This window comes from Dendrobates tinctorius, unplaced genomic scaffold, assembly GCF_039654945.1.
Source record: "Dendrobates tinctorius isolate UK_male_01 unplaced genomic scaffold, ASM3965494v1 ptg000005l, whole genome shotgun sequence".
Lineage (NCBI taxonomy): Eukaryota > Metazoa > Chordata > Amphibia > Anura > Dendrobatidae > Dendrobates > Dendrobates tinctorius.
In genome coordinates, this window is record NW_027361673.1 from 19,806,289 (window position 1) to 19,821,784 (window position 15,496).

The following is a 15,496-nucleotide window of genomic DNA, read 5'->3' on the forward strand; positions in this document are numbered from 1 at the left end:
TAGAAAGAGATGAGGGAGATTTTTGGCAGTGCAGCACTGTAGAGAGCTTTGTGGATGAGTTTCATAAGTTTATGTTCTATTCTGAAGTAGATGACTAACAAGTACAAAGACTAACATGGAGTACAGGTATCGCTATAGCATCTGTACAGAAATGTGAGCCTGGCTGCCGCATTCAGGAATGATTGGAGAGGGGAAGGTTTAAAGAGAAGACCAATTCAGTGAGTTGCATGAGTCAAGATGAGAAAGAATCATAGAATCGTAGAGTTGGAAGCGACCTCCAGGGCCATCTGGTCCAACCCCCTGCTCAAAAAGTTTTTGAAATTTCAATGCTGAGAAAAGCACATATTCTGGAGAATATTTTGAGGTGCCGGTGACATGAGCATGCAAACAATTGGATATAGGGATTCAAGAAAAAATAAGAGTCAATGTTAATGCTGTCTGGGAGATATGGTGGTGCCACACACAGAAATGGAAATATCAAGAACCTGGTGGTAGAGACAACAGACTGACAAACACCTTTCATCAGCAAGAAGAGCAGAAGTGAGTGGTGTGGCTCCTGTATAAAGACCAACTGTTGACTAATGATGATATCACTGTTATAGCAGCTGTTAAACATGATTGACAGATATCTACCATGTCTACATTAATAGTTTATGATTCATTTTGAATATGAAAATAGACCGAGGTGCCAATAGAAACAAAATTACATAGCAACCCTGAATTCTGAATATAAATGCAATGGTGTAACACCTTTCCTATTTCACATTAATGTATTATTAATAGACTCTTAATGGTGTTTGCAATTGCTTGCAGCGAGCTCACTGAACTTAGGCATCCTGGTTTTGCTCTGCCATTTAACAGTTTAATCTGCTTTGATGTATAGAAGAGCCATACCTTTAACAAAAGTCTACCCTGTCAAAGCCAGCGGCTGCTGAGACGTTTAAACACCAAGATCAATGATCTGTAAGGTCACTGAGGGCTACTAGGATGAAACAGAAACGGAGTTACACAGTAAAAGAACATAATGGCAAGAGTAGACGTCAATATGGTGAAGAAAAAATGTACCACAGGAAATGAGAAGCATCTGTTTACTGGAAGAGATGGATGTTGAGGCAAGATAAATTCCAATTACTAATGTTTCCTTTTATTAAACAATCTGACAGTAATATCTTTCGGCGTGATACACTGCTTATATTTCCTCTTGGTGTTTAATGAGACCATTAGGAATACAGATATGAGTAAAGGAGCTTACGCGTGTTGAGAATTGCTTATTTTGCCACAACTGGGTGTCTAAGGTACTGATGATTATATAATCCACTGAAAGTTTTGCATTGGTCTTTTGTGCTTTCCTTCTACTGAGCAAATGCTATTTTGTTCAGATGTTATTTACCGTATATACTCGTGTATGATTTTCAGCACATTTTTTGTGTGCTGAAAACACTCCTCTTGGCTTATACATGAGTCATTGCCAGCAGGGGAGGTGGGATGGGGGAGCAGAACACATCATATTCACCCTCCTAGCTCTGCTACATGTCCTCAGTCCCTGCATCTCCGGGCGCTGACATTTCTCTTCCTGCCTTCTTCCTGTTCTGAGTGGTCACGTGGTACCGCTCATTAAAATAATGAATATGCACGCGACTCCACTCCCATAGGCGTGGAGTCCATATTCATTATTTTAATGAGCGGTACCATGTGACCGCTCACAACAGGAAGAAGACCGGAAGAGATATGCTGGCGCCCGAAGATGCAGGGACTGAGGAGATGTAGGAGAGCCAGGAGAGTGAGTAGCACTGAGGGAGGGTGAGCAATGCGATATTCACCTGTCCCCCCTCCACCACCGTGCTCTGTCTTTCGGGTCCTCTGGCTGTGACGTTCAGGTCAGAGTGTGCGATGATGTGTTTAGTGCGCACCCTCTGCCTGTACAGTCACTGCAGAGAGACCCGGAAGACACCGCATTGCGTGGCGGTGGAACGGGGACAGGTGAACATCGCAAGTGCCGAGGGCCTGAGCCAGCGGCAACACCGGCGCCTGGCCCCCATAGCGTGCTGGTGTCTCCGCCTGCTCAGGACACCGGCACCTGGCCCCCAGCAATGAGAGGTGAGTATGTCTTTTTTTTTAGTTGCAGCAGCATATGGGGCATATTATTCTATGAAGCATCTTATGGGACCATCAACCTTTATGGAGCATTGGGGCATATTATTCTATGGAGCATCTTATAGGGCCATCTGTTGTGAGCTCTCTTGATCCGACTATTGAGGCAAGGCTCCCTCTGGTGGATACTGCTGGTAGTGGTGCTGGTCAACATGATGTTAACCCAACAGCTGCAGAAGATAATTGGAGGAGTGGTGGTAGTGACTGGGACTACATAAGCGAGCAGACTTCTCTCAGTGACTGCCGGTGATACTCCTTTTTCTGCTTACTGAGGATTTCTGTCTGCTGCCTGATCCTGCATTTTTTCAGCTAAGTGTCATTTGCTAAACCCTTTGCATCTGTTTTTGCCTTGCTGTCAGGGGTCAGCTTGCTCCCCCTGGGGCTGCTGGCTCCTGCCTTGAATTTTTGTATCTTGTGTTTGTTTGCTTAGTCCCCTGCTGTATTAGCCTGTTGTTAGCCGCCAGTACACACCTGAGTGCTGATATTGTGGGGGCGAGGTTGTTTAAACCTCAGTATTTTTGTACATCAGTCGTGTTGAAATTATTAGGGTTTTTGCGTGATTGCAGACAGGGCCTTTTCTGTCCTGTCCTATCTAGATAGTGTGGGCCTCATCATTTGCTCAGTCTATATTCTGTCTGTGTTTGTGCTTCATCTTGTCTCACCAACAATATGTTTGGGGCTGTCTATTCCTTTGGGGATCTGCTCCGGGGCAGTTTAGATTTCACCTTTCTGTCTTTAGGCTTAGTTAGTCCTCCGGCTGTGACGAGGCGTCTAGGGCAAAGTAGGAACCGTTCCACGGCTACTGCTTGTTGTGTTGTTAAGATCAAGGGTCTGCAATCCGCTGAGCGACCAACCTCTCTGGTGTTCTGGTGGCATAGCTTATTGAGCTCTCCTCCTCGGTGACCCATTCATAACAGTCATCATTAAGCTTTTATGCAGCATTATATGGGGCATATTATTCTATGGAGCATCTTACGGGGCCATCATTCACCTTTTATGCAGCATTATATGGGGCATAATTTAATATGGAGCATCTTGTGGGACCATCAGTAACCTTTGTGCAGCATTATTTGGGGCTTATTTTTCTATGGAGCATCTTATGGGGCCATCAGTAACCTTTGTGCAGCATTATATGGGGCATATTTTTCTATGGAGCATCTTATGGGGCCATCATTCACTTTTGTGCATCATTATATGGGGCATATTTTTTGTATGGAGCATTTTATGGGGCCCATCATTAACTGTATGGTGCTTTATATGGGGCTCCTGATTTAATATGGATATTCAAAAACATTTAACCTACTGATGTCTCACTTAATTTTACTTTCATTGGTATCTATTTTTATTTTTGAAATTTACCAGTAGCTGCTGCATTTCCCACCCTAGGCTTATACTCAGTTTTCTCAGTTTTTTGTGGCAAAATTAGGGGCCTCGGCTTGTACTCAGGTCAGCTTATACTTGAGTATATACGGTAATTTGGTATCTCTATCGCTCTCGTATAATTAGTGGCTTTTCAATATTGCAATGTGCAGTGAATTGATATGATGCATATTGAATTTTGATGGAAAATTCAAGGAATCTGGTAAATTTGAATTTGAAAAGCTTTGTTCATCTCTACTAATTGTTCATTTTTTGTGCATATATTTTCCTTATTTTTAGTTTTATCTTTTGACTACTGACCCATGCTTTTCAATTCACCTTATTTGCACCCCAAGAATTGATATATTGTGTGTTTTAATTCGATTTAATGGTATTTGTTTGTCTTTCCTTATTGCCTTGGTAAATATTGCTTTTTATTATTTTGCTTTTGTATGCTCATTTCTTTTTCCCAAACAGCTTTTTTTTGTTTGCATATATTCCCTATTGCTATGTGGCAAGTTAAGGCACCCCTTAATTTTTGGTAGTGCCAGGCTTCCCTCCTTAACTGTATAGTGATTGAAACTCTGTTTTCCTGACACAGCACTTCAAATCCCCTGCGTCCCTTAGCAAAGTTATAGCGTTAAGCATTAACATTCGGTATGTTTGCAGCATGAGCTTCTACAGAAGATAGATCTTCACAGCTTACCTTCAGCTCAATAATAAATCCATATGTGGTGAATCTCTATGCTCCACCTAGTGTTGATTTGTAATTTTTACTTACATACTACCATAAAATTGTCTACATTGTAACCAAAATATCTAGTTTTTCTTAAAGAAACATTTCTGATGGTATAATGAATTATCAATATGGAAAGTGAACATGTAATGGATTGCACATTTGATCAAAAAAATGTCAAGTGCATACGCAAGTTCATTATAAATAATCATTTGTTTTCAATGGGGTTAATTATGTTTCAGGACTGCAGCATTGCTCGACCATTGCCACTGGTGAAGTCAGGAGTTGAAATTCAACTAGGGCAAATTATGAAATTTGCTTTAGGGTATGTGCACACTTTGCGGATTCTGCTGCGTTTCCGCAGCGGTTTTGGGCCTGCGGAAACGCTGCAGATTCTGCAGCGTTTTACAAACCCTTTATTTCCTATGAAAATAAAAAAAACATGTGCACATGCTGTGGATTTTTCCGCGCGGTTTTGCTGCGGTTTACAATCCGCAGCATGTCAATTGTTTGTGCGGTTCTGCTGCGTTTCTGTACCCATTAACTTCCATTGAGTCACGCAATTCCGCAGCAAAACCGCAGAGATAAAAATATCTGCGGTTATTGCTGCGGAATTGGGTGAAAAAACGCAGCAGAAGGAAGTGATGTCGGGAGGAAGAGGAAGTGCTTGGGCGGAGTGTAGGGAAGAAGAAGGAAGTCACCATAACGTCATGGAAGGCTACCGTCGCATGGGGATCGATGTGGGCCGTCTCATAGATTTGGTATGTATGCATGTATGTATGTGTGTGCGTCAGTCTGTGTGCGTCTGTATGTGTTTGTCTGTGTGCGTCAGTCTGTGTGCGTCAGTCTGTGTGCGTCAGTCCCCATGCGACGGTAGGCCCACAATTGTGCTCAGTCGCTGTATGGGACTGCTGCTCCCATCGCTATAGGATGGGAGAGTAGTCCCTGCGGCGACCATGCACAATTGCTCAGTAAAGGGTTAAAAAAAAAAAAAAATGACACATACAATACACATACAATAAAGGACATACAACATACAACATAAACATACTCACCACATAGCGATGCTCCTGCCGTTTTTCATGGAGTTTTCCAGTGTTTGGGTGCTCCGGGACCTCGCTTTACGGCAATGACCTTTCCCACGCAGCATTGCCGTAAAGGAGAGTACCGGAGTCAATGAACTCCGGTAAACTCTCTCACGCATGCGCAGTAACACACTGCAGGAGCTTAGCTCCTGTCAGTGTGTTTCTGCAGCCATGGAGGATGGTCACATCTCAGGATGTGACTGTTCTCCATGGCAGATCGTCGTGGGACCCTCGTTTATGGACTGCGACGGAACAGGGAGTATAAATTTGGTTTGTTATTTTTAATTTTTTTCTAGGAGAACGAGGGCGTCGCTGGATTGAGTGAAAAATAAGAATTTTTTGTCAAAAACTTGTGTTTTTTTATTTCATTAAATTTTTTTTTTTGGTGTCTGTTTTATTTCAAAATTACCTTTTTTGGATTAATAATGGATCGGCGTCTTCTTGACGCCTCTCCATTATTAACCGGGCTTAATGTCACCGATGAAAGGTGACATTAACCCCTTCATTACCCCACATCCCGCCACTGTGCGGGAGTGGGAAGAGAGGGGTTAAGTGCCGGAATTGGCGCATCTTTGATGCGCCGGTTCTGGGGCGGCTGCGGGCTGGTATTTGCAGCCGGGGGGGGGCCAAAATCCATGGCCCCTTCCTAGGCTATGAATATCAGCTCGCAGCTGTCTGCGTAGCCTTTCTGGCCCTAAAATATAGGGGGACCCCACGTAAAAAATTTTTTGGGTTGGGACCCCTTTTTTTAGAACCAGAAAGGTTACGCAGACAGCTGTGGGCTGATATTCATAGCACGGCTACAAATATTAACCCTCAGCTGTCTGCGTAGCCTTTCTGGCCCTAAAATATAGGGGGACCCCACGTAAATTTTTTTTGGGGTTGGGACCCCTTTTTTTAGAGCCAGAAAGGTTACGCAGACAGCTGTGGGCTGATATTCATAGCACGGCTACAAATATTAACCCTCAGCTGTCTGCGTAGCCTTTCTGGCCCTAAAATATAGGGGGACCCCTCACCATCACTGCCATACCTCCTCACTGTCACCGCCATACCCCATCCGAAGAGCCTTCGTGCTTCTATTGTGGAGGCCAAAAAATAAAACCCCGCTGCTGGTAGCAAATTAACTTTATTCCTTTTGTCAGCCTTGGCCTTTCAGTCACAGAGGTGGCCGTCACGGCGTCAGTCACGGCTCGCTGTGTGACAGTGTAAATCCACACGGAATAAATAACGTGCCAGGTTGCGGTTCTTCACAGAGGCTTTTTTTGACTTGTGCATTTTTTATTTATTTATTTATTTATTTATTTTACATATTTTGTATTACTATTTTCACTGAGGTTAGGTGTAGGGTTGGGTAGGGTAAAAAAATTTTTTATTGGCGTAAATGCTTTTCCCTTTTTTTTTTTTTTCTTTTTCTGGTAAACATAGTATTTTAATGAATGTAATCTCTACATTGTAGGTCCGTGATTTTCAAGCCATATGGGACCCTTCTGACGAGGCCTACAAGGACCGCTATTACCGGGATCACTGCTGGACCAAAGTGTTACGCCGGCTGTATCCTGACTGGGATTCGTGTAATAATGCTACACAGTTGCAAATTGGTAATTCAAATCTTCGCTGACACTACCAAAATAGGTGTACCTAAATATTAGAATTAATGTTTTTATTTTTTTTGGTTTAGAGAAAGATGTCAAGCAACGATGGAGATCCGTGAAGGACAGATTCCATAAATATGTGGCAAGCTGCAATAAAAGTGGATCGTCTCCTACCCGACACTCGTTCCCTTTTTATGAGGAACTACAATTTTTGTTAACTGGCCGGACACTGCATAGGTAAATGTTTTTTTTTTAAAATAAAAAGTATTTTTAAGCTATCCATCCTCTCTTTGTAGGTGGTATGACAGAATTGGCTGTGTATGCAATGCTTCATACAACGCCACCGTTATTTTTATTTGTTGTGCCCACATAGAACAGCATAGTAGAGGAGATGTGATGAATTTCCCTCTCCACTATGTGTAAAAACTGTGGAGGTTGTAGAGCTACGTCCCTGGACACGTGTTTTGTCCCCACAGCATGTCGCTTGTCTTGCGTTTGCAATGTGTCTCTACAAGATTAGTATATAGTATATTGACATTATGCTTTTTTTCCTAAAACAGCACTCAAGGCAATATTGACCCTCCGGCAGAGGAAGATTCTGAAGAGGCTTCTGGACCTTCAAATGTAGCTGCTGTGACCGGTTCTTCAGCTGGTGAACATGTTGCTGGTGCTGCCCCATTGTCATCAGATGCTGTGGCATCGGCTTCCACCGTTGCTGAAAATATTGTTGTAGCGGAAACAGTTAGAGGAAGGGCTGGCGGTACGGTGTCAGGACAGCCCAACCAAAAAGAAAAAACAAAAAAAAAAACGAGGATAAAACAATCAAAGCCGCTAATGAGACGCTAGCCTTGATAAAGAGGTCTAGCACGGAAGACGAATTTGATTTTTTTGCTCTCCAAATTGCAAACAAGGCTCGCTCCCTGCCACCGGATCGCCAGAACATTTTCACAAGCCTGGTACAGATGTCGCTTACAGCGTTACATGATCCCGCACCGATTTTGCCGTATGATGAAATTTTGATGTCCGTGTTAGGACTTTTCGGAAAAAAAAACCAAGGCCAACCACAAAATGCCCAATCTCAAGGCAGTCACCCATACACAACTGAGCTGCTAGGTCCCCCACCAAATCATTACACTCAGGACGCAGCAACAAACTATGGGTACTACCCACAGTACCATAATTTAAACTAAATAAAGTTTGTGGCTGACATTTTTGTTGTTGGGCCAAAATGTTGTTGGCCATCTGTTCTCTTTCACATTGAAAAATTAATTACAATGTTTGTAATAAAGTTTATTGTTTTTCTAATAAATTTTTATTTGAAAATTTACTTTGTGTTCTTTCTCTAAATTCGAAGGGGCCTAAACTACGGCTACATATGGCCAGTGTCATGGGTACATCCTGACAACACAACTGTGTAGATTCAAACTATGGTGATGCTGTTACGGGACTATGGTACCTAGATAATAAACATGACCTAGTGCAAATTTAAAAATGAGGTCCATAACATTATCAATTTAAAAAAAATTTTGGGCGTAAAAGGATACATAGAAACTATAATTCTAGCCTAGGATATCATACCACTAATTGATGATTATATAATAACTCCAATCTGTAAGGGCAACTCAATAGACAGACAACAAATACACCAAATGTGTTCAACCAAGCCAAAAACTTTAGTCATGCATTACGACAAAGTTAAACACAAAAAAAATTTCACTTGTGCACAAAGGTGTAAACATTTTATTTTAACATCAGCTTTAAATAACATATTAGTACATCCAAAATGTTACTCATATATGGTGGAGAATCAGGCCAGGACGCCCGACAACATGGAAGAAACTAACCATATTGAATTAAGTGCCAGTCATGGTAAACTAAGCGGATGGGCAGTATTTTAATGGCTGATTCCAGCCAAGGTACTTAGCAGGTTGAAATAGGTGCTCTAACCAAAGAGGAAGATTTTACAATATTCAAGATGAGGCAAACATGGCTCAATGGCCGGTCCCAGCATCCCAATAGTACATCCTGAGTCCAATCAATAGACCACCGGTATAAAAGTAAAAACAAACGTTTAATTATCCATAGTGGTGGTCGTGTGGTCCTGGCGGTGCCCATCGATACGATGTTGTTATCAATCCACCAAATAAAAACCAAAAAACGGGTCCTTCTTTGCTGCCGCTCAACTTCTTCTTCTTGGATCTTTCACAGCTGTTCAGACTGCTCAACACCAGCACAGGAGTATTGCCAGTGCACGGCACCTTGTGGACTCATAAAATAGTCAGTAAATGTTTCTCTCACACGCACACCCGAGTTGGATGGTCTTCCCACATGGCGCACTGGATTACATTGTGGCTGCTGGTACTCCACATCTACCTCGGAGCTGTACTCACGAGCATAGTTGTGGAGTACACAGCATGCCTTAATCACGGTGTCAATGGTGTCAGGATCCAACTGGATGGCAGTGTGAAAGATCCTCCACTGACTAGTCATGATCCCAAAGGTACATTCCACATATCTTCGTGCACGACTCAGCCGATAATTAAAAATCCTCCGCCGGGCAGTCAGTCCCCTTCGTGGGTATGGGCGCAGCAGGGTGGTCATTAATGGAAAGGCCTCATCCGATACCATCACAAAGGGCACTGGATGTGTGGAACCCGGCAAAGGTCTTGGGGCTGGGAGCGTTTCGCCATCTTGAAGAATTTGCTGTCCAACATGTGATGTTCGCAACACCCGAGAATCCCCAGTACTGCCATAGGCACCAACGTCGATGGCAACAAATTTGTAATGTGCATCAGCCACCGCCATCAGGACCACTGAAAAATACTTCTTGTAATTAAAGAAGCGTGATCCTGATCGTGGTGGCTTCTGCACTCGTACATGTTTACCATCAACTGCACCTATGCAGTTTGGGAAATTGGCCACAGACTGAAAGCCTGCCGCGACCTGCAGCCAAGTCTCCTCGGTTGGGGAAGGCATCACCATGGGCTGCAACTTCTGCCAGATGACGGCACATGTGCACCTCACAATTTGAGAGATGGTGGATTTACCAACTCTAAATTGGAGGTGTAGGGATGTGTAGCTCTCTCCTGTGGCCAAAAACCTGAAAAGAAAAAAAAAAAATTAGAAAAGTCACACAAAAATGTACTGTAACGTGTCAGCAGGTATGGCCGCTATAAAACGCCTTTGATGTCTTCTATGAAGTATTCTATGTTGTGACAAACAACCAGGTGTAAAAATAAAGCTGGAAAGAAACACGCTGACATGTACATAGATCCATTAATTATAGTGTGTCTACCTGTGTCAGTGTCTACGTTACATGTTCCCAATATAATAAACCCTACCGGATACACTGATGTGTGAAAGGGCCGTAATGACATTCTAAGCGACAATTATTTACTTACCGCAAGGTGATGAGCAGCCTTTCCTCAGCAGTGATCGCCTTCCTCATGAACATATCAGCAAATGTAATATGAGGACCCAAGATTTCAAGCAGATGATCAAAGGCGGCGATTGGAAGCCGGCAGAAGGACACAAACTTTTCAGGATATCTGCAAAGTAAAAAGAAAAAGGTTAATAATGATTACATACTTTTATAGACATTTTACATAGTAAAACTGCTTGAGTTATTTTACAACTTACCTCCTCAAATCATTATAAAGAACATTAAAATGCCCTTTGTCGGTTCGGTCGACTAAGAGTGGGTGCACCCAAAATTTACGTCCTTGATTTCTCCTTCTGAGCTGCTGCTGCTGAGCCTAAAATAAAATTTTACATTTAGTAGACAGCACACTCAAAAAACAGACATGTGAACCATTTTCTGATTCATAACCCTAATCACATAAATACTCGTAATCAAAAACATAATATAAAGTCTGAATTCACAAACGACAACAATCCAAAATGTATTCATAATCCAAACAATAATCACAAACCGAACAAAACTACAACCCTAATCCAAAACCCAACCATAACCCTAATCCCATACCCAATCCCAAGTCTATATTATCCAAACACTAATCAATAACCTAACCCAATCACAAGCCATCCTAATTCCAGCCATATAACCCTATTCCCAACAAACCCCAATCCTATCCACAATGGAATCCCAAACATAATCCCGGTCCTTATCCCAAAAAATTTAAACTCAAACATCATCAAACCCTATTACCTGCTCTCTGTGCTGCATCAGGATTTCCAGCAAACACCCCAGCATGAGGATTCTGAACGGCCTGCGGACCATTTGGCGCTGCACGCTGAAATCTTCATCCCGCTGGGCACTCTGCTGCTCATTTCTGTCAGTCATCATTCTTATTGGTAAAAGCAAAATGGAGGCTGGGGGGGTTGGAGCAGGAAATGACATCACCTTTTTTTTTCTTGAGTACAGTATTGTCCAACTTTATTTAATTTCTTCTAGTGCAAAACCGCAGACAATTCTGCCAAAAAACTGCAGGAAAAACCGCAGAAAAAAATGCACCAAAACCGCACATGCGGTTTCTGCCAAGAGGTGCGGTTTTGTCAACAAAAAAAGCAGGGAAATTTACTACGTGTGCACATAGCCTTAGGTTAGGGTGACACAACCGTATTATCTGAGAAAATCGGTCCGATTTTGCTAAACAGACTCTGATTACACTCTGTTCAGAGTTTGATCAGAGTGTGATTATAGCATGATCTGATTTTCTAGGATGTGAAGAAGATGGAAAATAAAATTCCCCATTGTCTCCATTCTGTCAGTCCAATTCGGACTGCACTTTGATATCATCTGAGTGTGGTCAGATTTTTTTCCACGGACTCATTGACTTTCATGGCCAGATGAGATTTGAATATGGAATGTAAATCATGCATGCTGCAGTTTTTATTCACTGACAAACTCTATCCGGGGAAAAAATCGGGCATGTGTAAGGTAAAGTCCCATAGAATGACATTAGTCTGAATGTGATCCGATGCCCTTAGTGTGAGCCTTTTAAGCAAATTAGATTCTGAGTCCCACTGAGGATAATGAGTGCCCTTATAACAATGGAATATCATTGAGCTCATTATTGTGTGCCCTTCCTATGTTAGTAGTTGCATCATAACATACATCAATAGACATTTTCCTTGACATGATGTCTGCTACATTTTCTTCTTCTGAGCCAAACATTGACTTACTGATTGACTTGTATAGCAATGATCCCTATCTCTTTAAAAATAGGATTCTCACTAGGTATCTTGAGCATTTCTATTTATTAGCTTTTGAAAAACATTATAAAATACACCTCAGATACTGCAGTGCTTTTTTATAAATTAAATTGCAGCTAGCCATATTGATCATTTAATGGTAGAAAATAATTCACCTTCAATAAGTGTATGGAGAATAATAATAACAACCTGTATGAATGTGCTTTATCTTTGACCTTGTGCTTTCATAAAGTCGTAGAACTAATTAACAACATGTATGGCAGGGACTGTGAAGAGAACCCTAAGGGTACCGTTACACTTAGAGATGCACCAGCGATCCCAACAACGATACGACCTGGTAAGGATCGCTGGTGTGTCGCTAAATGGTCGCTAGTAAGCTGTCAAATGGTCAGATTTACCCAACAACGCAGCAACGATCCAGCGATCCGTATAGTGACCTCGGCGGTCGTTAGGACCTTGTCACACAGCAGCTATTCTGACGACTCCCGCCTACGTCCATGATTTCTGAGTCACTAACTAAGTCACTTGTCGGTGTCAAACACAGCGAGGCGCGCTGATCAGCGGGACACCAGTGATCAAAAAATGGGCCAGGACATTCGAGGACGATCAGCGAAATTGCAGCAGGGGCCTGGTCGCTGCTAAGTGTCACATGTAACGAGATCGCTGGCGAGGTCGCTGTTGCATCACAAAATCGGTGACGCTTCAGCGATCTCGCTAGTGATCTCGCTATGTGAGACGGGGCCTTAATTCCATCTCTTTAACTCCTTAGATGCTGCAGTCAATATTTATTACAGCATCTAAGGAGATAACTGACAGATTGTCACCATCATCAGAACCCAAACAGAGTCAGCAGTTGTAACAGCTAAAGCCCAATAAAGGACTCTGCTCTTCCACCTTAGAAAACCTCTAGCTAAACTGAAAGAATGGATCTGGAGTCAAGTTTCTATGCATGCAAAATAGGGGTTTGTTTAACTGGCAGAAAAACAGACAAAACCCAAGTCAAAAAAAATGAAGTAAATATTCTGATGTAAGTAAATAAGTAAAAGCAATAGTGCATATAAAAAGCATTGGTTACTTAGTAAACACCGCTTTGGATTAAAAAAAAGCATAAAAGCCATTCCACCAACATCAAGGAGGACCTAAGTTTGGGATGGTCCTAACATCTAATATTAGAACCTTACCCTACATCATAGTGATGTCCTGTGTGAATAGGGGCTGAGCAAGACCAGGTCCCAAACATGGACACACAGCTAATGAGGAGCTTGTTAAGGCTGGGGTCCAACTAGCGAACCACATACAATGCGAAATGCTAATGACACTCAGCTTCTGCTCTGCTGCAAGCATGAACCGAGTGTCAGAGCTCTGTGCTGTTATTCTCTCGCATGAGAGAATCGCAGCACAGCTGTGGAGGAGACGGAGAAATTAATTTCCCCATCTCCTCTGCTGCCAGTGTCGATGGGAATCGTGCTGCACTTATGTGATATCCGAATACAGAAACCCAAAGCTAAACTGATGGAATTGAACTGGAGTCAAGTTGGTATGCATGCAAAATAGGGGAATGATAGTAAACGTCTGACAATGCTAACAGCAAAAATACTCTGCGATAATGAAGTACTGCAGTGTTTAATGTGAGAGATGAAAGGATTATTTTTCAGGTCCCCTAATCAGGCAAAAAAAACCGTTTATAAAAGTTAAAATATGAATAAGCATAAAAATGAAGTAAACAAAAAGACTGTAAAAATATAACTATAAAGGCTCACTCACACTAGCATACTGTATAAAAATTGGTCCCATTCTCATCCGCGAGAGTGGGATGATTTTTTTTCTCACTTGTCATCCGTGTGCTCTTCATATGCAATTTGTTTTTGCTCAGCAGCTATTAATCATTTACAGGTCCCCTTACAGTTTTCTATACTAGAGAATTGAAATGTATCCGTAAAACTTGGATGCCATACTGATGGTCCATATGATATGTGATTTTTTTCTCACACTGTACCAATTTCGGAGTGTAATTGAAGCACGATGCGATTTTTTTCTCATGCTGAATACGGCTGAGAAAAAATACCAGATGTGCACTGCCTCATTGAATAACAATTGTTCGAGTGCAAGACGATTATTTTATCAGATTGCACTGATCCGATTTATATGCTAGTGTGAATGAGCCCTAAACACAATGCTGAAATTGTGGAATTTTGTCACCTTTCCTAAAGAAAAATAATAAAAAAAGTGATGAAAATGTCAAATGCATCCCAGAATGGTACCAATAAAAATCCAGATTGTACTGCAATCTAAACCCTTTTTTTTATCTCTAAGAATATTGTGACCTGAAACAAATTTTTTAAACATGTTTTTTTGTACAAATAATAATAATAATCTTTATATAGTGCTAACATATTCCACAGCGCTTTACAGTTTGCACACATTATCATCATTGTCCTGGATGAGGCTCACAATCTAAATTCCCTATCAGTATGTCTTTGGAATGTGGGAGGAAACCAGAATACCAGGAGGAAACCCACGCAAACACAGGGATGCAGATGTTGTCTTTGGTGGGATTCGAACCCAGGACTCCAGTGCTGCAAGGCTGCAGTGCTATCCACTGAGCCACCATGCTGCCCAAAAGTTTTAGGCAGGAATAAAGTGCTGCAAATTATGAAACCTTTCAGAACTAGAATTGTCAATAAAATATTTTTATCAATTAATAAAAAACAAATTAAATGAAATAAAGAGAAAAGTAAATCAAATCAGTATTTAGTGAGGACATTTGTGGGGGCGGCAATACTTTCTGCATGTCGATTATTCTAATAACGAGCTCTAACATTGCGCGATGTTGCTAGTTTGTTAATGCTGATCTGAGCTGACGAGAGAGTGCGCTGTCATTGAGCACATCGTACAAGGACTAGCCCAGCTCCTGAAGCGAAGGTCACTGGTGTCGCTTTGTTTCAACGAGGGGGCAGAGATTGTGGGAATTACTGCAGTCTCTGCCTCCTGATGATGCTTTGTTTGAGTATCCCAGCATGCACTGGGATTCTCAAATGAAGCGTCATCAAAACGGAAGTGAGAGAAAAAAATTAAATAACAGTTAGATAGTGTGGTTAGGGAAGGATAGGAAATTAAGTATATTAGGAAATAGGTAAGATTGTGGCATTAAATAGACAGGGATTTGGGATGAAAATTTAATTTGTATTTCAGACTTTTAAGTGTAAATCTACTGAAGGATTACATTTATGTTGACTCTGTACATCATTCCGCTGGGTCTCCTCCCCCATATTAACTATGTCTGACTCGAGTGTGTATGTCTAAGGGCTTTCGCAGATCAATTTTTTTTGTTACGCGTGGTATCCATTATTTTATGGATAGATCACTGGTCCATAAAAATCACGGTGCCTTTTTCATAT

General features: G+C 41.8%; 1 protein-coding gene across 3 annotated transcripts in view; it reads left to right on the forward strand.

The window, feature by feature from the left end:
• RBMS3 (RNA binding motif single stranded interacting protein 3) overlaps nt 1-15,496 on the forward strand; it is a 1,042,190-nt gene that overhangs the window by 613,403 nt on the left and 413,291 nt on the right. Inside the window, exons 5-7 of one of the 3 annotated variants that reach the window (XM_073568622.1) lie at nt 6,788-6,929; nt 7,010-7,160; nt 7,484-8,618. The exons of the other annotated variants lie outside the window; for them this stretch is intronic. Of the exons in view, the coding sequence (XP_073424723.1) occupies nt 6,788-6,929; nt 7,010-7,160; nt 7,484-7,769 (579 nt within the window). The 3' untranslated portion in view covers nt 7,770-8,618. Of the gene's footprint in view, nt 1-6,787; nt 6,930-7,009; nt 7,161-7,483; nt 8,619-15,496 lie in introns of those variants that run through there. 3 annotated transcript variants of the gene reach the window in all.